This window comes from Macaca mulatta, chromosome 6, assembly GCF_049350105.2.
Source record: "Macaca mulatta isolate MMU2019108-1 chromosome 6, T2T-MMU8v2.0, whole genome shotgun sequence".
Lineage (NCBI taxonomy): Eukaryota > Metazoa > Chordata > Mammalia > Primates > Cercopithecidae > Macaca > Macaca mulatta.
In genome coordinates this window covers 150,770,242-150,791,870 of record NC_133411.1, presented here as the reverse complement: position 1 = coordinate 150,791,870, position 21,629 = coordinate 150,770,242, and the positions used below count along the sequence as shown (strand labels likewise).

Genomic DNA, 21,629 nt, shown 5'->3' with positions numbered 1-21,629 from the left:
TGATGAGCTGCTACCGGCACTTTGCCTGATAACAGGCTCAGAGTGAGACCGTGTCTATGGTGACAGAACCGGGTGTGCTGAACAGGAAGGTTACAGAAACTTCTTGACATCAGCCAAGATGTCAAAGCTGAGACTTTGGACATGCTCAAAACAGTTTCCACCAAGATGGGCTCTGTCCCCTGGGAGACTGAGGGAGCAGGCGAGCCAACAAGCACTCAGTTAAATGTTGTCTTAATTTGGAAAGCATAGAGGCATAGAGGGACTTTTTTTTTTTTTTAAATCAATAGTCAGCCGTTCTCCAGCACCAGGAGTGCAATGCAGTACTCACTCAGAGCCTGGGGGCAGCTCAGAGATTGACAGGCAGCTGCCTTGTCTGTCACCCAACTTCAGTTTGGCAGCTCACTGACCCTGCCTCTTCTCTGGCTGAAATAAGAGTGATGTGGCAACCACTACCCTTGAAACTCTGGAGAGAACCAAATCCCGCAAAAGAGAGGACAGGAGGAGGGAGAGGCCTGGCCTGGTACATAGTGTGTACCTAGAGAATAGATAAGCATTTTCTAGCTCCTACTAAATTTCGGGTACGATGGCGGAGAAGTAGTAGGACATGATCGGAAACACTCATGCAACAAACATTTTGTATTTATTGAACAATTACTGAGTGCCAGAAGTAGCACAGGGAACCGTGTGTGTGTGTGTGTGTGTGTGTGTGTGTGTGTGTGTGTGTGTGTGTGTGTAGGTGGCGAGTGGGGGGCAATACAGAATTATTCATTCAAGTTATTTAAAATTATTCATTCAAATTACTTAAAGTGCCTACTATGTGCTGGGTAGGCTTGGTACTGGGCACTGGGTGGGGCGGGGGGTTTTTGAATGTATATTTACTGAACATCTGGGTGTCCCACACTATATTAGCACTAAAGATATAGTGAACCAAATAGCCTTGTTCTCATCGTAGTGTCAGGACTCCCTGAAAACAGCATCTCCGGATAGGGAAACTGAGGCAGTAGAGCTTCCCACAGAGGTCTCATTGGTGAGGACGCCAGGCTTTAACCCAGCATCCTGACCCAGGCTGGCCCTGCTGATGGGAGCCACCTCCCTCTCGTCCTCTCACACTTCCTCTGGGGCACTGATGATGAGTCATTAATAACAGAATTTTAATGGCAAAAGCACAGCAGTCCTCAGCTCTGCCAATGAAGCCCATCCCCCTGGTGTTGGATCAAGACCGCAGTGACTAACAGCCAAGGATTTTTGGTCCCTTGACAACACCTTTCTCACAACTCTGCCATCCTTCTCTTTCCACAGGAGAGGCCCTTCCTTTTTAAATTGGAGAGCTTAAAAATATCCTACCCCTAACCTTTGGTACCCCAAATTGAATCAGTATTTAGCTCAGTAGTGACTGAGTGGGAGGGAAAGCCATTCAGGGAGGGCTGCATGTGGCCTTCACCACAGGACCCCGAGTGTCCAGACTGTGAACCAGCCCTTGGCCCCGGCTATGGCTACAAGGCAGTAGTCAGAAAATCCAAAATGACCACAGAGGGGAGGAGGCTGGGGAGTGGCTCCACAGGGAGGGCACACAGTGACACTTCATGCAGAGGGTGCCCCAGGAAGGCTCAAAAGCAATCTGTAGGGAAACAGGCTCTGGGCTCAACTCAGTGAGGGAAAACATTGGGTTAACCGAGTTCTTTACTGGAGGACTTCTTGGAACCTCAAATATGCTGATGTATATTGTGAATCTATAAAAAGGGGACGTCTGGTACAGCGTTTCCCAAACTTATTTAACCACAGAAACCTTTTTTTGTTTGTTTTTTGGCAGAGAGCTTAGTGCACGCACAGCTTAAAACCCTGAGTTTGAAACCTCAGGTTTCCTACCCTGCACGGGGGGCCTTGCGCTCAGTGCTGGGGACACTGGAATACAAAGATAAGATCCCTGCTCCCAAGGAGTGCCATCTGTGGAAGGTGGCCATGTGCAGGGTCCAATAGCGGTGAGCCAGTGTGCAGGGAAGCCCTGAAAAGGAGGCAGGGAGCAGGTGAGGAGCTGGAGCTAGAGGACACTTGGGCTCCCCAGGTGAAAGGGAGGTGCTAGGAAAGTGTGGCAGGACCACTTAGAAGTTGGGAGAGGTGGGGTGGGAAGCAGAGAGGGAAATGTGGACAACTCTCCCCCCTCAAATCTTCTTGCCTTTGAATTGGCCAAGCTGGTTGGTCTCCACTCAAACAGTCACGGGATTGTGAGGAGTGGGCCCTCTATCCCTCCCAGCCCCCACCCTCAACCACATCTATGCTATTCAACTTGGGCGAACATCCAGAAGCCAAGGAATAGCTATTCACAAACTCAGTAATTGGACTCATTAGCGTTGACTCAGAAATCTTTTTTTACCCTAAGTCTCTCTCTTAGAGAAGCTTTTAAGATCCTTTAAATTGGTTAATGGAGAGTTTAGAGATGAGGACGGAGCCTCGGCTTTCAGCTCCCCCTGCCCATCTACCTGGCTCTTCCCAACATACTCAAGGGCAAGAGTGATGATATAATCCAATATCTGTTTTATTAAACACCTAGACATTTCTGGCACACGTTTCCCAAACGGGGACCTCAGAATCACACTCTCCAGCTCTAGGACTCCTAGCATTCAATCTACATTTACTCTCCCATGACTAGGACAGTCATAATGCTTTCACATAAAATTGCAGTCTGAACTGATGGACAAGAACCCTGGGCCAGGAGTCAGGAGGCCCAGGTCCTCATCCTGGCCCAGCAACTCATAAAGTCATGCAACCATGAGCATCACTGCCTCCCGGGCCAAAGTGAGCACAAAGGTCCTCTCTGTGGTGAAATGCCCTTGCATTTGTCTTGTAAGGTAGGAAGGCAGACACCATTGCCTTTGGTATACAACTGAGGAAGCAATATGGAGTCAGGTCACTGCTTCAAGGTGACATGGCCAGGCAAGTGGCAGAGCCAGACCTGGGTCTTCACATACTTTCCTCTTCTTGATTGTACTGGCGCAGGTGCTTAGGGTTTGGGGGAAGGTGGGTGGGGAACCGGCCTCTTCTTCGGGACTCAAGTTGTGATATCTCTCTGAGAACCCACAGGCTCCATCTTTAGGGCTGAGGTGAGAAGTTCTGAAAGTCAAGCAGACACATCCAGGCATTTGGGCAAGAAACGTCTTCCTTCCAAATCAAAGGTGAAATGAAAATGATTATGAGCCCATGGGGGATGAATAGAGGTGAATGGTGGAGCTAGTCTTGAGGATGGCCTAATTCAGTATTTTTAAGTGCCAGCCATTCACAGAACCGCCCCTATGATTTTTGCTCCCTCTCTGGACCTGTGCCCCCTTTTACGTTGTTTTTCTTTAAACTGATTCACTTTTTTTTTTTTACAGTTAGCTTTATCCTAGACAGAACATCTGCCAAACTACACAGCTCAATATGCTAGTCATATTTTTATATTATACATTAAATATGTAGCTACTGAAATAGAAAATATTAATTTGAATACCACCTAAAATCTTCTTGTGAACCAGGGATACACACATCAGACATTGGCAAACAGCAGTACAGGATTAAGTGTGAGAAAACCAAGGCATAGGAAGGGAGAAGGTAAGTTATTTGCTCAAAGACAAAGGCTAAGGTGCGCACAAGGGTCTCTGGACCCTTCAGTAGGGCTTTTCATAGGTCACTGAATGCATCCTTTGGCGCACAGACCAGAAATGACTGTGGATGCATCCAAGGCTCATCTGTGAGGCTACCAAGTGTGGGGGAAGATCAGTCACTTACTAGCCATGTACGTGAAATTGCTTGGGAACCTAAACTCCTGCTGTAATTTCTACCTGGAAAGGGTTACTGATGCTTTATTTTTGTTATCCAACCTCCTGCTCCCTCTGGCCCCTAAGAGGCACCACGGACTATGTTTTATCTCACCTTAGCCAAAACCTAGTCTTACAACACTCCCTTCCAGTGGGTAGGGGGGTGGGAGGATAGCCCTGCTGGAGGATTCCAGGCTGGCTCCGAGATGCCCACTTCTGCAGAGGAGGCCAAGGTTCCCTGTGCTCGAGGCATGTGGTAGGCGTGAGGTTCCTGCTAGCAGGGTGTTCAAGCTGCAGAGGGAGGGGCTGGAGAAAGACTTCAGTCCTGTCACTGTCAGGTCGCTGGGCCCTGGGGCTACAAGAAGAGGTGAGAGCAACTCTTACTCATGCTGTACATTCTTGGACTCCGACTTTGGAGCCAGCACTTCTTCAAGGACTTGGTTCCCCAGGCATTGTTAACTCCCAACCCCAGTGACTCATGAGTGAGCAGGGCTCTCAGAGCCCTAGAAGGGTAATTCAGGCAACCTTGGGATATTGTCTCTCCTACAAAATCATCAGAGCAGCTACCACTTGTTCAATACCTACTGTGCTGTCAGGCTGTGCTAAGTCCCTTAGAGTCATCTCATTTAACCCTATGACAATCTAATGAGTTAGGTGCTACCATTACCTTCATTTTTAGAGGTGAAGAAACTGAGGCACAAAGCCATGGAGTCCAAGTTCAGTGACAGTGGGGGTTAAAACTCAGGTTTGACTGGGCGCAGTGGCTCACACCTGTAATCCCAGCACTTTGGGAGGCCGCGACGAGTGGATCGCCTGAGGTCAGGAGTTTGAAACCAGCCTGGCCAACATGGTGAAATCCCGTCTCTACTAAAAATACAAAAAATTAGCCGGGTATTGTGGTGGGTGCCTGTAATCCCAGCTACTCGGGATACTGAGGCAGGAGAATCACTTGAACCTGGGAGGCAGAGGTTGCAGTGAGCTGAGATCGTGCCATTGCACTCCAGCCTGGGCAACAAGAGTGAAACACCATCTCGAATAAAAATTAAAAAAAAAAAAAAAAACAACTCAGGTTTGTCTGACTCCAAAAGCCGCATTCTTTTTTTTTTTTTTTTTTTTGAGATGGAGTCTCACTCTGTCGCCTAGGCTGGAGTGCAGTGGCGCGACCTCGGCTCACTGCAAGCTCCGCCTCCCGGGTTTACGCCATTCTCCTGCCTCAGCCTCCTAAGTAGCTAGGACTACAGGCGCCCGCCACCTCGCCCGGCTAGTTTTTTGTATTTTTTTAGTAGAGATGGGGTTTCACCGTGTTAGCCAGGATGGTCTCGATCTCTTGACCTCGTGATCCTCCCGTCTCGGCCTCCCAGAGTGCTGGGATTACAGGCTTGAGCCACTGCGCCCAGCCTGGTTTTTTTTTTTTTGAGACGGGGTCTTGCTCTGTTGCCCAGGCCGGAGTGCAGTGGCGCAACCTCGGCTCACCGCAAGGTCCGCCTCCCGGGTTCACGCCATTCTCCTGCCTCAGCCTCCTGAGTAGCTGGGACCACAGGCACCGCTAACCACGCCCGACTAATTTTTTTTTGTATTTTTAATAGAGACGGGGTTTCACTATGTTAGCCAGGAGGGTCTCGATCTCCTGACCTCGTGATCCGCCAGTCTTGGCCTCGCAAAGTGCTGGGATTACAGGCGTGAGCCACCGTGCCCGTCCCCAAAAGCTGTGTTCTTAGCCACCACTGGGGTTGGAAATGATTAGGAGACCAGAGACTACTGCTATCTACTACTCTGTCACAGAGTACTGAGCTCAGGGAATGAACCTGTTGGCTTGGACTTGGGTCTGTACCTGCAGCCTCCATGGAAAAGAGGGCTTGCAGCCTCTCCTGGGCGGCCTCATTTCCCAGAGCTGCTGACTGCCGGTAACATCTCAAGGCCTCTCGCAGATTCCTCTGCACACCAAGGCCTTTCTCATAGCAAATTCCAAGGTGGTACCTGCTCTGTGAGTCCTAAGGAGAAAATGGACAAACAGATACACACATGCAAGAATGAGGAACTGAAACGCTAAGGCAGGAGGAAAGTGAAGTCAGGCATGCTGGGACTTCATCCATGCAGGAACAAGACCCAGCCTTGGCCCGTCCCATAACAAGGGATCTCAACCATGAAACGCCAGAGGCTCAGAGCTCACCCAACACAAAGGAGAGGGGGATCCCTCCACCCAGGGAGATTCCAGCCAGGGCAGTGTAGAGGCTTCTCTTGCACAGGGTGGCTGAAAGCATGCACAAGGAAGACTATAGGAAACAGCCCAGTTACAGGAAACCTGGGAGTCGGGCTCCTACGTTGCCCTGAAACAGCAAGGAGGCGAGGGTGGAGGGTTGTCTTCCCAAAGGCCCTGTGCCTTCCTGAATCTCTGCCTGGGAGGGCTGACAGAAAAAGCAATTCTTCTCTAAAAAGCTATGCTCGGCCTGGGCGCAGTGGCTCACACCTGTAATCCCAGCACTTTGGGAGGCCAAGGTGGTCAGATCACGAGGTCAGGAGTTGGAGACCAGGCTGCCCAACATAGTGAAACCCCGTCTCTATTAAAAATACAAAAAAAATTAGGCAGGTGTGGTGGTATGCACCTGTAATCCTAACTACTCAGGAGGCTGAGGCAGGAGAATCGTGTGAACCCAGGAGGCGGTGGTTGCAGTGCGCCAAGATCACGCCACTGCACTCCAGCCAGGGCAACAGTGCAAGACTCCATGTCAAAAAATAAAAAATAAAAAAAAATAAAGCCATGCTCTTTGCCCCAGCTCTGGATCCTCGATTCTCTCTCCTCTCACTGAGAACTATGCTCCTGGTAGGAATAGGCTCAGGTAGGTAGAGGTAGAGGCTGGGTGTCCAGCTGCATAGCCAGACTGTCTGTGCTCCCATCACAGCTCTACCATTTACCAGCTGTGTTAACTCAGGCATGTGACTCTAACTCATGGTGCCTCAGTTTCCTCACCTATAAAGTGGGATACTAGTAGCACCTACTTTATTAGGTTGTTGCAAGGATTAAATACACTATATGAAAAGTGCTTACATTCACTATACGAATCATATTCACTCTCCCAATTAAAAAAACAAAACAGGCCAGGTGTGGTGGCTCATGCCTGTAATCCCAGCACTTTGGGAGGCCAAGGAGGGCGGATCACGAGGTCAGGAGATCGAGAACATCCTGGCTAACACGGTGAAACCTTGTCTCTACTAAAAATACAAAAAAATTAGCCAGGCATGGTGGCGGGCACCTGTAGTCCCAGCTACTTGGGAGGCTGAGACAGGAGAATGGCCTGAACCCAGGAGGCAGAGCTTCCAGTGAGCCGAGCCTGCACCACTACACTCCAGCCTGGGCGACGGAGTGAGACTCTGTCTCAAAAAAAAAAAAAAAAAAGAAAAAAGAAAAAAAACCGAAACAAAACAAAACATTATTGACTCCCAACCATGGTCCCATTTCTCTTCTACCCTCCGCAGTCAAATTTCTGGGAAGAGTTGTCTACACATTCTCCCCCTACTTCTATAACACACGGCAGACTCATGCCTACAGACCAGGTTACAACATAGCAGTGGACACATGTGAGGCCAAAACACCACCCCTGCATCGCTGCTCAGTACCAACCCAGAAAGATACAATTCCCTGTGGGGTGGAAGAGTGTCAGGTCTGAGTCCCAATACAGTGTCACATAGCAGGTGACAGATATCCTTTTGTGCATTTCTCCTGCTAGCATGCTGGTCTGATTATCTGGTGGATACTTGGTGGCATTGGTCCCCTTTGGACAGCTACTACAGATACTTTGGGCAACACAGAGTAGACAAGGAAAAGCATTCTGATGCCCAGGAGTTCAATGAAGCTATCAGTGTGTTGGCCAGAAAACAAAGGAAGCAGCAGTCCCCTATGTAGGGAGATTACAGTTCACGCATATATTGCTTGATTTAATCTAAGACTCCTGGTCCTTCAAGATGCAACTCAAAAGATACACTAGTCAAATACACTTGAGGAATACAGCGAATTACAGATGGCCTTTTCAGTGATCTACAGTGACATAAAGCTTTGAGACTTCCTGCATGAACTGTTTAACTCAGTACTTCCCAAACCCATCTAACCATTTTTTTTTCCTCTTACGACTTATAAACATCCCAGAGAACTAATGCTTCATGGAACACATCTGAATTGTCTGAATGCCAATGACCCCAGTTCACAAACAACCAGACATCCCCACCCACCCCAAACTGAGCAGTGTTCCCTGTTTACTGTCTCCACCTGATGCGTCTTCTGATTTCCCTGGGTTACCATCACTTGTAATGATGCGTTTTTCATGTGTACAGGTCACACAGCACTGTCACACCTGTTAGTTATCTCGGTTAGATTTTGATCCTCACAACCACCCTGTGAAGTAGTGGACACGTAAGGCAAGCATTATTATGCTGATTTTACAGAGGAGGAAACAGGTTTGAATCAAGAAGTGAGCAGGCCCAGTAGTGTGCTGGTAAATGTTGAGCAACTGGCTCTTGGGGGGGGGGGGGGAAGTTCTGCTTTGTGGCATTTAGCAATTCCTGTGGTGAAAATATTCCCACCATAGCAGATTTTAAGCCGCCAACAGCTCTCACAGCCTGGTGCAAGCCAGCTCCGGCGTTCTATTGCAGCTGCCCAAGGGTCACACAGTAAGTCAGTGACAGCTAAGGCTTGAAGCCAGGCCAAGGCTCCTATCAAACAATCTCCTCAGCACAGAAGAACTCAGTACCAGTTCCAAAATCCCTTCTCTTATCAGGCTTCATCCCCAACATGCTTGCCCACTAGAGAGCTCATACCCCATTGTTGGCTGCAAGCCAAAGATATTTCACAGCTCTTTTCTCATCCAGGTAGGGCTCCTTGGTGAAAAGCACCCCGAGGAAAGCTTGGGCCTGTGGTCAAGGAGGAAGGAAAAAAAGGCACCTTGGTCACTTTCGGGCTCCACAAGCCCCAGAGACCTTGGACAGACCCTGCCAATGGCACTCACCTCTCTCAAGCCTGAGTCTGCAGCCTGCTTCACCATGGACACTGCCCTCTGCTGCTCAGGGTTCCACAAAGAGGCTGGGTCTTGTAGTAGGCACCTGGCATAGCGGTACTGAGCCAGGCTGTGGCCCTGGCTGGCAGCCAATTGATAATAAAGGACTGCCTGGGGCAAAGGGAGAAACACTCAGTCAGCTGGTAACTCTGTACATCTTTTCCTTTCAGTGAAATTTTTAAAAATTATTTTAATTAAATAATACATAATAATTATAGACTAGTCACAAAATTCAGATAAGCCAAAATTTTAAAATATAAACCAAAAATAGAAACATAAAATCCCAAGAAATTCAGCCTCCTAAAGATCATTCTTGCTTAACATTTTAGTGTATACAGCCTTGTAAATATCTTCTCACATGTATGTGTTAGACATACACACATACATTTTAGACATCTATGCATTTGCACGCACATATGTGTATGTGCGGGGGGGCAAAGAGAGACTTAGATCATACTATACATACTATACTACTTTATAACCTATTTTTTTTAACTTTAATGGTACACCATGAATGTCTTTCCCTGACATACATATCTAGCACATCATTTTAAGGCCCAAATAGATGTAATTAACCAGTTTTCTATTGAAGAAACTTTCAGGGTTTTTTGGGTTTTTCTGCCTTCACATACAACTCTAAGAAATACATTCTTATATATAACCTCTTTGTGTTCTTATCCCACTTTTTAAAAATTCATTCATCCATTCATCAAGATGCTATTCTAGCGCTGAGGATATAGCTGCAAAGAAGAAAGGCAAAATCCCTGCCCTCCCTGAATTTTGAGTCTAAATTCCTGGAAGTTAGGAGCTTCTTTCTTATTTTTCCTTCGCAGCTTGGCTAGAACCAAGTGGAGAAAAGAAGCCAAACTTTCCCCCATCCCTGCCCACTGCTCATTTCTAGACATCAATCTCAGCAGCCCAGCACAGCGGGCGGGCTTGGGGGAAGGGGAATACCTTGCTAATGTCTCTGGGGGTGCCTCTGCCGTGCTCATGACACAAGCCCGCATTGTACTGCGCTTTGCTGTAGCCGCGCGCTGCAGCTTTCTGGAAGTAAGAAAAGGCTGCCGTGTAGTCGCCACTCTTCATGTTCTCCGTCCCTGTAAGAAGGCACAGGGCACAAACACTCACAGCTTCCTCAGTGAACTTCCCCACACCCTCAGCCAGGTACCTACAGACTCCACATCTGATTCTCCTCCCTTTCTTTTTTTGTGCCAGACACTTTACATACATATATATATATATGTATTTTTTTTTTTTTTTTTGAGATGGAGTCTTGCTCTGTTGCCCAGGCTGGAATGCAGTGACACAATCTTGACTCACTACAACCTCCACCTTCTAGGTTCAAACGATTCTCCTGCCTCAGCCTCCCAAGTAGCTGGAATTACAGATGCCTGCCCCCATGCCTGGCTAACTTTTGTATTTCTAGTAGAGATTGGATTTCACCATGTTGGCAAGGCTCGTCTCAAACTCTTGACCTCAGGCGATCCACCTGCCTTGGCCTCCCACAGCGTTGGGATTACAGGCATGAGCCACTGTGTCCAGCTCTTTGCATATATTTCTATCCTCTGAATATTTCACTGGTTTGCCATAGATAGCAGTGGGTTCTGCCCTGCTATAAACCACTCCTCCTTCTCTTGGTAATAGCATCTAGATTTCCCATTGGGAACAACCCGTCCCCTAGTGCTGTCAATCAATGTGCTTGTGTTCTTCCTAACCACGGAGGTTCCTTCTCAGGAATCTGAACCTTGATCTGGTTGGGACAAGGAGAGAAAACAGCCCTTGTAGGTTTATTCTGACAGCAGCACTCTGAAGATACTGTCTATCAGCTGCTGCCTCTTGGGTCTCTGGAGCTTCCCTGATTCCTGTCCTTTCTGAGGCTTGGCAGGTCAATAGATCCCAATAGATTCCTTTTGTGCTTAAGTTAGCCAGCGTGGGTTTAGGTTGCTCATAACCAACAAACCCTAACTGATACAAGTGATACCGTTAATCTTGTTTTATGAAGAAATTGGGAGCGGTAATACAGCAGTGTCAAGACCTGAATGCAGGCACGTCCAACTCCAAAGCCCATGCTCTTTTTATTGCCCAAACAAAGAGGAAACAGGAAAGGATCAGGGCATGGCCAATTTTCAACTCAAAGCCTTGGCTCCAACTGTCTCTCCTGCCTGGGATCTCTCTTTCCACCTCCACCATCAAAGCTCCCATCCTGTGTCTGCTCTAGAACCTTCAGACCACACTCAGGCTTTAAACACTTTTTTGGCACTTACTTAATATACCAAGCCTTTTCTACAAACTAAACCATTTCAAAAGAACAAGTCCTGTCTCCTCAATTAGACTGTAAAATCCTGGAGGCAGAAGCAGAAAAAGAATGTAGAAGAAATAACTTCGCCGAGAGTGAAGGCACCATACAAATGCAAAACATGATTATGGCTTATGCTCCTTTTGTGTTCTGCCACCGTTCCAAGTGCTTGCTGAATACATGAATATATGAATGAAGGGATGGGCAAGAAAATTCTGAGAAGAGACTCTTTGCCCATCAAAATCACATAAAGCTAATGAGGGAGAAACCAGGTTCCATTCAGCCAGCAGTGAATTAAACAAAGTTGCCTCCCTGCTGCCTGCAAACTCACTGTCCAGGGTTCACAGAGCCCTCTGCCATTGGGGAAAAGACTCAGGAGCGCAAAGGATCCCACCATCCTCCTGTTTCCCACCTGGCTCATTAATATACCCAGATCCATCTACTCTCCTTGCTCTCTCCTTTCTCTCTTCTAGACCATGCCACCGACACGTTTTGTTTAGCTGTCACCAACAGCGCCTACCTGGTCTCCTTTTTCCCCTCTGGCAATCCTACAATCCATGTCTGTCTACATGGCAGCCAGAGAGATCTTTGGAAAAGTACATCAGATCATGTGACTGCCCCCTTTCCAGCTCCGGCTTAAAGCCCTCCAAAGACTTCCTGTCTCACTTAGAAAATCCACACTCTTTGCTGTAGCTCAGAAGACCTCACCTGATCTGACCCCCTGCCTGCTTTTCTGGCTTTATCTCCTTCGGCCCTTCTCAAGATCTCTAAGCTCCAGCCACACTCACCTTTCTTTTGTTCCCTTAGCAATCAAAATCCAATCCTGCCTCAGGATTTTTGCGCTTACTTTTCCCACCACTTGGAAAGCTCCTTCTCCAGATTGAAACAAAAAAGGCTGTTCTTGTGACAGGTCTTAGATCAAAGGTCTTCTGCTCAGTGAGGACTTCTAAATCAAAACTACTCCTTGTTCAAGTCACTAACACATTCCTTTGTTTTATTTTCTTCATAACATCTATCAACATCTGAAATTATCTTTTTATTTGTTTTTCAATTATTGTTTTTCTGCTCCCTGAGAATAAGGACTTTGTCTTGTAAATCACTGTATCCCCACTATCTAAAATAGGAACTGGCAAAGGGTAAATGCTCAATAAATTTGTTGTGAGTGAATCGCAGCCTCTTGCCTATCTGCTCACTAGACCCCAGCAGATGCTGTGGGGAGTCTGAGTCTCCACATTAGAAGGCCTAAAAGGAGCCTAGCTATTGCAGAGACCAGGACAAATGGTGGAAGGGTGTTTGGAGTCCCCACATGAGGGTAAGAGGTTCCTGTTCACACACTGAGGGTCTGCTCCAAACCCCAGGAGCCTGTTCTTTCCTAAGTGTGGCAGAGAATGCTGTGTGCCCTCCAAGATGTATTTTCTCCTTCATACACAGTAACTACTCTCCTCGGTGGCAAGGTGTGGCCATGTGCCTACATTCTGGATAAGGATTTGTGCAACGTCTAGATTAAAGGGAAGGAGTGATCCTTTAGCGTCCCTACCTTGCCCCTTCCAGCTGGCTAGAATACAGACAGGAGGACAGGAGCTGAAACTACCAAACTGCGCCTCAAGTTGGGAGCCAGTTTTAAAATGGCAGGACACATTTGCGTAAGAATGGGTCCCTGCCACGCCAGATTTAGTCTACCTACCTGGGACCAAATAAAATCTCCCTACCTGGGAGAAAATAAAATCTCTCATTTAAGCCACTCCCTATCCTGACTATATCTGACCTACCCCATACCCTTTCCATTTTCCCACCCTCCTGCCTTGAGGCAGGGTCCATTTGGTTACCCAGGAAGTTGAAAGCGATGGAAACACTGAGCTGGAAGATCTGCTGAAAGGAAGTCACAGCCTCCTCAAGGGAAAGAGTTTTTGATTTATCTTGTTCCTGGAAAAGAAATATAAAGACTTACCAAGGGATGGTTTACTGGGATTGCCACCTGCCCAAGAGAATGTTATGAGGAGCCAGGTGGCCAAATCTGGATAATACCTTTTCACCAGTGGGCTGAGGCTGGGCTGGTTTTGCCTTGGACTCGATGCTGCCACTGGCATGCAGGAAGCCAAAATCACTGGGACCTGCAAGGGAAAGGCCGACACCTGGCCAGGGCAAAGGAGAAAGTTGTACTTCTTTTCTCCGACTCTTCCAATCTACCCAGGCTTTCCATCCAGCACCCTCACCAGGAACCGAAATAACCCTGAATCACCTCACAAGGCATGGGACCTCACAGGAATGCCAATTCCCTTCACAGCAACCAACATCCCTCTGCCCAGTTTGCCACCACCACCCCCTGCCTTCTGCTGATTCCATGAGGCAGGGACATACCTTCCTCAGAGGGGTCCTGAGGACGAGCTGCTCTCAAGGAGTTGTGTGAGAAGTTCTGGGGCTGAGCTGAGGCTTCTTCCTGGCCAAGCCTGGGCTCCCTGAGGCCAGTGTGCCTGGGAGCTGGGCAATCAGGGCTGGGGAGGACGTGTTGTCGCAGTGCTGGAAAGAGACAGCAAGAGTAGTCAGGTCTGGGCCAGGCACAGTGGCTCACACCTATAATCCCAGCACTTTGGGAGGCCTAGGCGGGTGGATCACCTGAGGTCAGCAGCTCAAGACCAGCCTAGCCAACATGGTGAAACCCCATCTGTACTAAAAATACAAAAATTAGCGGGTTGCAGTAGCACACACCTGTAATCCCAGCTACTCAGGAGGCTGAGGCAGGAAAATTGCTTGAACTCAGGAGGCGGAGGGTGCAGTGAGCCAAGATCACGCCACTACTCCAGCCTGAGTGAGAGCAAAACTCTGTCTCAAAAGAAAAAAAAAAAGAGTGATCAGGTCAGAAGAGGATCAGTGCAGGCTGCTCGGGCTTGACTGAGTCCTCCCTGAGGTTTTAGAGGCCATAGGAAGAATTTTGAAACTCCTGTGATACTTCCTTCACATTCCTCCTCCTCTGTTTCCTTGGCTTCCCTCCAGAGGAGTCTAGAGGGGCCTGTATTTGTGCTGATCTCCCACCCTAAGCATCAATCAATCCTCTGCCTAAATTCTTCAGTGGCAGGGAGGCACCTAGCACTTTCTTTGATATCAATATTGCCAATGATTATCATCATAATAAGGATAAGAACTAATGCTTAAACTAATAATTACTACACACTTACTATGTGCCAGGCACTGCCCTAAGTCCTTGACATGTACTAACTCATTTAGTCCTCCCAAGAAACCTATGGGGTGGGTTTTATTATTACCCCAATTTATAGATGAAGAAACTGAGGCAGAAGGAAGTTAAAAGTGACTTGTTTAGGGACATAAGACTAGTATGCAGCAGTTTTGGGATTTGAACCTCTAGAATCTGACTCTAGAGGTTCATATTCTAGCCTATGTTCAGTGTTCAGACACTAGGCTATGTTGCCTCTGCACCATGGCACATAATAGGTGCTCAATAAAGATTCATTTATTGATGAATGACTGAGTGACTGACCAGAGAATAATTTAACTGGTTGAATGTGGGCCAGGAAGCCACACCCAGAATCTAAAGTAGTCTGGACCCTGCGGGGCTCCCTTGGTTGGAGGTGATGGGAGGAAATGGAAAGATACTGAGGGGTAGGTGTGGCCCACACCCTGGGTGGATAGAACTTCCCCACATTCCTCTTCCTCTGACTTCAGATAGGAAAAGCAAGGAGCTGCTGATGGCTCTTTTCCTGAGGTGTGTCCAGAGACGCTTCCTGGCCCAGAGAAACTCCCAGCCCAGCCCTCCTGTCCCCAGGACTGAGAACTCACAGGAGCAGGGGTGCCACAAGGGAGATGAGAGGAAACGGTCCAGGGGACTGTGCCAGGAGCAGTGTTCTACCCGCGGAGGTCCTGCTGGCAGGGATGCCCGGAAGTGGATCTGCCTTGCCAGCTGCAGGGCCAGCACGGCCAAAGTGCCCTGGGAAAGACAGCACATTAAGGACACGGTCCTTCACCAGTCAACTCCATCAGACCCGGCCTTACACACAAACATCACTTCCTCAGGAAATCCCGGTGGCGCAGCTCCCCGACTACAAACTTTCCCAACACCCTAACTTCTCTGGAGCCCTGACCACACCGGCATTTAAACAATCATCTCCACAGTTATTTATCTAAGGTCTGTCTCTCCTGTTAGTCTATAAGCACAACATGGGCAGGGGCCATGTATGTTTCACTCACCAATGTATCTCTGGTGCAAAAGTATAGCACAGTGCTAAAATATAGTACGGACCTAATAAGTACAAACTGAATAAATGCTTGATCAAGTGACTAAATAAGCAAAGACTAGGCAGGCAAAAAGATAATGGGATAGGTTGGCACCTAGTTGCAAATATAGCAACAGGTCAGAGTTCCTCATTAGGTTCTCTTTCCAGTCTTGCACAACCCCTCCCTCCACCAACTCCCATTCCCCTAATCAAGTCATCCCAGCACACACACATCTCCAGGTGTAAGCTTTGTAAAGGTGTTTCTTCTCTGACAGGTCTGCAGAAGACCTGAGCTAGCTCTTATCCCAGAGACTGCTTGGTTTTCCCTGTCTCCTGTCTCCTTGTGTTACGCTTAAGAAGGTTGCCTCAGGGTCGGGCGCAGTGGCTCATGCCTGTAATCCCAGCACTTGGGAAGCTGATGCAGGCGGATCACTTAAGGCCAGGAATTCAAGACTGGCCAACATGGAGAAACTCCATTCTACTAAAAAATACAAGAATTGGCTGGGTGTGGTGGCGCACACCTGTAATCCCAGCCACTCAGGAGGCTGAGGCATGAAAATTGCTTGAACCTGGGAAGCAGAGGATGCAGTAAGCCAGGATTGCACCACTGCAGTCCAGACTAAAAAAACACTGAGGTTGATCCAGATACTTACTTGTTGCTACAGGCACTGCATACAATAGCAAGTAAGACAGACATGGTTTCTGCCCTCATGAAGTTTATACCTTGTGTTTAAAAAGACAACACACAAGTACAGAGAGAAATGAATACAATAACTACTAATGATGCTAAATGCCAAGAAGGAAACCAATCAGGGAGCTACACAGAGCATAAGAGGGGTCCTGACAAGACAAGGAGTCAGGGAAAGCTTCTCTGTGGGGGTGACATGTGAGATAAGGCCAGAAGAAAAGGCACCAGCATTGTGAAGAACAGAGACAAGTATCTATGGTACTGAGGACAGCTTGCAGACCCTTTCATATGAGCAGTAGTGACAGAGCACAGGGATGGCATTGGGACTTCTGGAATCCAGGCCCACTTCCTACTTCTCACTATGGGACAGCCCTAGGGCTCAGATCTTCTCTGGCAACATGGGAAAATGCTCCTCTCTTCAGGGTGTGATATGGCCTTAGTACACAGCTCCTCAGAGAGAGGTAACCCTGTCATGGAGACACCCCAGGCTCAGCTCTGCTGATGTCACCAATTTGCAGATTGAGAAAGCCAAGGGTCACAGAGGTCAAGTCATTTGTCCAAAGTACACAGCATGAAAGCAGCAGGGATGAGCTGTGACAAACATGAGAGTGATGTGTGTGTCAACTTCATTCAGAAAACCTCATAAGCAGAACTTTTACCTGGAGCGTTGCCTGAAAAGCAAAGACTCTGCCCTATGAGACCTAGTATTCACTACTAAGAATCTGACCTTATAAATCAGTTTCAACAAATATCTATTGAGTAACTATTATGGGCTAGGCTCTGTATTAGATGCAGCAACCAAGCAGTAGAACATGAACTCCAGGGTTAAATCTGGCTCCTCCACTTAACAGGTATGAGACCTATGCATGTTACCTAATATTGCAGAGCCTGAGGTTCCTCATCTGTAAAACGAAGGTGGTATTTCCCTTGTAAAAATTTTGTAATGATTACACAAGATAATGCATGTATAAAACTTTACATTAATAACTAATGCTATGAGGGCGCAGTGGCTCACGCCTATAATCCCAGCACTTTGGGAGGCCGGGGTGGGTGAATCAGTAGGTCAGGAATTCGAGACTAGCCTGGCCAAAATGGCGAAACCCCATCTCTACTAAAAACACAAAACTTAGCCAGGCGTGGTGGCACGTGCCTGTAATCCCAGCTACTTGGGAGGCTGAGGCAGGAGAATTGCTTGAACCAGGGAGACAGAGGTTGCAGTGAGCCAAGATCATGCCACTGCACTTCAGCCTGGGTGACAGAGCAAGACTCCATCTCAGAAAAAAATAAAACTAATTAAAAAATAAATAATTTACAAAATGATGCAATGTACTATTATTTATTATAAAATCCATGAAGGCAAGAATATATCTATCTTGTTCTCTGCTATGTGTGTAGTGCCTAGCAAAAATGCCTGGCCCAGAGAAGGTGTTATATAAACGTTTACTGAATGAAATGAGGAAAACATACATGGCGGGGGTGGGGAAAGTGGCAATATCTACTTGAATATGCTCCAATATCATGGGTTGCTTGTTAAATGGACACAGTGATTCCCTAGCCCTTGTTTCCAGGGTAGGCTGTATATCCATGCAGGATCATTCTCATCTACACTGAAGGTCAAGGACAAGGCTGGGGAAGCCTTACCCAAGATATCGCATCCCACAGGGTGTTCGGGGAGACACGGGCAGATATCCATTGGAAGGCATCCTTCCATCCATGGGACCTTGGACCCCCACTCGTGCCTGGGCCATGTGGACCTGACCTAGATGATGAAATAAGAGGCTGTCAAGTAGGGGCAAAGGGAGACCAGGGACTGGGCGTGGTGGCTCACGCCTGTAATCCCAGCACTTTGGGAGGCTGAGGTGGGTGGATCACGAGGTCACGAGTTCAAGACCAGCCTGGTCAAGATGGTGAAACCCCGTCTCTACTAAAAATATAAAAATTGGCTGGGCGCAGTGGCTCACATCTGTAATCCCAGCACTATGAGAGGCTGAGGCAAGCGGATCACAAGATCAGGAGATCAAGACCATCCTGGCTAACATGGTGAAACCCTGTGTCTATTAAAAATACAAAAAAAAATTAGCTGGGCGTGATGGTACACGCCTGAAATCCCAGCTACTTGGGAGAATCGCTTGAACCCAGGAGGCGGAGGTTGCAGCGCGCCGAGATAGCGCCACTGCACTCCAGCCTGGGCGACAGAGCGAGACTCCGTCTCAAAAAAATAAAATAAAATAAAATAAAAATTAGCAGGGCGTGGGGACTGGTGCCTGTAATCCCAGCTACTCGGGAGGCTGAGGCAGCAAATTGCTTGAACCCGGGAGGCGGAGATTGCAGTGAGCCGAGATTGCGCCGCTGCACTCCAGCCTTGGCGACAGAATATGACTCTGTCTCAAAAAAAAAAAAAAAAAAAAAGGGGGGGGAGACCAGGGGAGGAAATGAGTGGCAAAATGGCAGTATCTTACCTGTCAAGGTTAGGCACAGGAACCAGCAAAGTGGAGGAGGTAGTCTGAGGCCCATCTGGGCTGGTGGACTTAGGAGTCACCCTCCAGAGGCTAGGTCCCAGCGAACGGGGAATAGCTGAAGAGAACAACCAAAACTCAGGCACCTCAACAAGAACCCAGGAATCACTGTCATCTGCCTCAGCAGAGGTTCTTAAACATGGATACACATGGGAATCTTTTATCTACTACAGATTCTAGGGTAGTACCCCAGAACCAATAAACTAAGATTTCTCAGGGTAGAGCATCCACATTTTTTAAAGCACCCATGTGATTCTGCTGCTCTCCTATGGATGCCAACCACTTTTCTAAGATAACCAAACGTTCATACACATACTTTCACTAATGTTTGCGTCTCTTTGTCTCTAAACCCCTCCTCTCTTCACTGGCTATGCCTACTCCATTGGCCCCTAATCGTCTTTCATTTATTCAGTCCACCATCTCCTGCCATTGGACTCCACCCCCTCCCAACAGTCCCACCATCTCCTTGGACTCCACCGTCTTCTCGCTAGGCCCACCCACATCTCAAATTCCAACAATCCCTGACTTCCCCGCCCTCTTTCAGGCCCCACCTTCCTTAGCTCTAACCCCGCCCACGATCGCTTCGGCTGTTTCCTCGGGCCCGCCCCCACTCCAGTTCGGTCTTTGCGGCCTAGAGTGATGCTGGCTGCTGGGACGTCCCTTACCTCGGCCCAGGAGTCCCGGGAGGCGCCACATGTCGCTGCCGGCACCATAGAGAGCAGCCGAAAGGGCGAGGCCGAAAGGGCGAGGCCAAACCTCGGGACAGCGGCTACAGAGGCCGCTGCAGTGCCCCGAGCGGCCGAGTCCCCGAGGAAGCTTTGAGCCGGCCAATTAGAAGGGAGCCCAGCCGGAAAGACGGCGCTACAGGGAGGAAGTGCAGGGCGGAGGCGTATTCCGGGCCAGCGGGGAGGTGACGTGCCGCAAGGGCATGGGGATGTGGGCCCGGGCTTCCGCGGGGGATGTCCTTGGCGTTCCCAAGCAGAGGCTGGGGACCGCAAGTGGCGAAGCGAGCCGCTCGGAAGCGGGAACCTTGAGAAGCGGTGCTGGAGCGACTTCGGGGGAGCAAGAGGACCTTGCAGATCGTGAGGCCGCGAACGAGGAAAGGCTTCCCCAGGCCCTAGGCTTGAAGAGGTGGGAGTAACCAGGCTCCGTGGGCGGAGGAGAGGACCCCCAGGGTCCCACAAGTGAAGCCAGTAGGCCGAGCTTCCGTCCAAGGCCACCTGCCTGGAGATGCCAGGCCAGGGCCCGACTGCGACGAGAAACCGCACGGAGCAAGGCTTTGATTCTGGCTTCTAGCTCGGGCCTAGTTTTGTCTCACTGTGCAGCTTCATGTCAACCCCTTACCTTGTCCGGGCCCCAATCCGCGCCAGATAGGGTCAAATGGAATGACTGGCCTGACAGGCTGAGATTCTTGGGTAGCTCCTTTAAAAATACCTGACACACCACCCGCACCCTATTAGAACCCTCATCTTCAGACGTGGCGAAAGTTATGTATGTGTTTGTTCTTTTGTGGAAAAGAATAATTCCGGCCGGGCGCGGTGGCTCAGGCCTGTAATCCCAGCACTTTGGGAGGCCGAAGCGGGCGGATCACCTGAGGTCAGGAGTTCGAGACCAGCCTGGCCAATATAGTGTAACCCCGTCTCTACTAAAAATACAAAAATTAGCTGCGCGTGGTGGTGAACGCCTGTAATCCCAGCTGCTCCGGAGGCTGAGGCAGGAGAATTGCTTGAACCCGGGAGGCGGAGGTTGCAGTGAGCCGAGATCGCGCCTGGGTGAGATTGAGACTCCATCTCGGAAAAAAAAAAAAAAATAGTTCCTTTCACCACACTTGAATTCGTGAAATAACGGAGCTCACATTCAAGTGTAAGATGTTTAGATTTCCTCCCTATCCCCTTTCTCCAGGTATGTGACTTTAAGGTGGGTGGAAGTCTCTACCTGGGGTAAAAGTGTACTGGGGGCACCTACTTTTAGACCCAGGCATGTGGCTTGAAAGTTGTATTAATTTGTTAAACAACTTTTATTTTTCTTTTGAGACGGATTCTCTGTCTCCCAGGCTGGAGTGCAATAGTGTGATCTCGGCTCACTGCAACCTCCACCTCCCAGGTTCAAGCGATTCTCTTGCCTCAGCCTCCCAAGTAGCTGAGATTACAGGCGCCCGCTACCACATCCTGCTAGTTTTTGTATTTTTAACAGAGACAGGGTTTCACCATGTTGGCCAGGCTGGTTTTGAACTCCTGGACCTCAGGTGATCCTTCTGCCTCGGCCTCCCAAAGTGCTTGGATTACAGGCTTGAGCCACCGCGCCTGGCCGTTAAACAACTTTTGAACCATGTATCAGCCCGTCCTAGGATGTGAGAAGACAGATGAGGAAAGAGCATTTGTGGCCTCCAGGAACTCGGTCCAGTGGATTAGTAGTGGGCTTTGGAGTCCCACAAATCTAGGTTGGAATCACAACTTGCTTACTTCATAGCTATGTTATCTTATGCATGTTCCTTAACCACACTAAGTCTCAAGAGCTTCATCCATAAAATAGGGAAAATAATACCTCATGGCAATTGTTGTGAGGTATAAATAAAATAATACGTTAAAAAATGTTTAGCTTGGTGTTTCAGGAATACCCTTCAAAAAATAAAAAATAAATAAAAATGTTTAGCATAGTTCCTAGCATACAGTAAAAGCCCAGTAAGTGTAAGTTGCTATTAATTATAGTAGTAGGGAAGGTAAGTAGGCAAGTATAATAGATTATGTTCCCATAGAAGCATAAGCAGTGGGTTGTGGGATGCCTTGGAAGGCTTCAGAAAAGTAGTTACATTTGAGCGGGGCCTTTAAATATTGATAAGAGCTTGCCAGGTGGAGAAGGAAGAAAGGCATTGCAAGCAGAGGAAACAATAAATAAAGGCCCAGAAGTTTGAATGTTGGGCGACTATTTCAGAAATAGCCTTGCTTCGGGATTTGGAACGGCTACCTTTCACATTCCTTGTGTTACTGTCTTCAAAATAAAGTAACAAACAAGTATGCTGGTTCGGCTGTGTTCTTCCTTCTGAGTCTTTTGTACCCTCCTTCCTTTC

General features: G+C 48.3%; 1 protein-coding gene and 1 long non-coding RNA gene across 8 annotated transcripts; both read right to left on the bottom strand.

The window, feature by feature from the left end:
• Window positions 1-2,509: 2,509 nt before the first annotated feature.
• DELE1 (DAP3 binding cell death enhancer 1) lies at window positions 2,510-19,391 on the bottom strand. Of its 7 annotated transcripts, none has more exons than XM_015140837.3 (13): window positions 19,228-19,391; window positions 18,506-18,620; window positions 17,688-17,805; window positions 14,925-15,072; window positions 13,491-13,649; window positions 13,158-13,264; window positions 12,959-13,055; window positions 9,791-9,933; window positions 8,789-8,947; window positions 8,601-8,693; window positions 5,623-5,782; window positions 3,907-4,146; window positions 2,516-3,156 (listed from the first exon to the last, which is right to left on the bottom strand). In XM_015140837.3, the coding sequence occupies exons 1-12, from the start codon at window positions 19,256-19,258 to the stop codon at window positions 3,908-3,910; spliced, it is 1,569 nt and encodes a 522-aa protein (XP_014996323.2). In that variant the 5' UTR covers window positions 19,259-19,391; the 3' UTR covers window positions 2,516-3,156; window position 3,907.
• Window positions 19,392-19,485: 94 nt separating this feature from the next.
• Window positions 19,486-21,208, bottom strand: LOC144329554 (uncharacterized). Its single transcript, XR_013394912.1, has 2 exons — window positions 20,861-21,208; window positions 19,486-20,031 (listed from the first exon to the last, which is right to left on the bottom strand). It is a non-coding gene; the product is annotated as an uncharacterized LOC144329554 (long non-coding RNA).
• Window positions 21,209-21,629: the final 421 nt, after the last annotated feature.

Excerpts from the sequence above, each read along its gene's own strand:
- DELE1 (XM_015140837.3), bottom strand. The coding sequence starts at position 19,258 with ATGTGGCGCCTCCCGGGACTCCTGGGCCGAG. Across the intron at positions 18,621-19,227 it reads CCCGGGACTCCTGGGCCGAG|CTATTCCCCGTTCGCTGGGA; the intron begins GTAAGGGACGTC and ends TGTTCTCTTCAG. Across the intron at positions 17,806-18,505 it reads CCTGTGCCTAACCTTGACAG|GTCAGGTCCACATGGCCCAG; the intron begins GTAAGATACTGC and ends TTCATCATCTAG.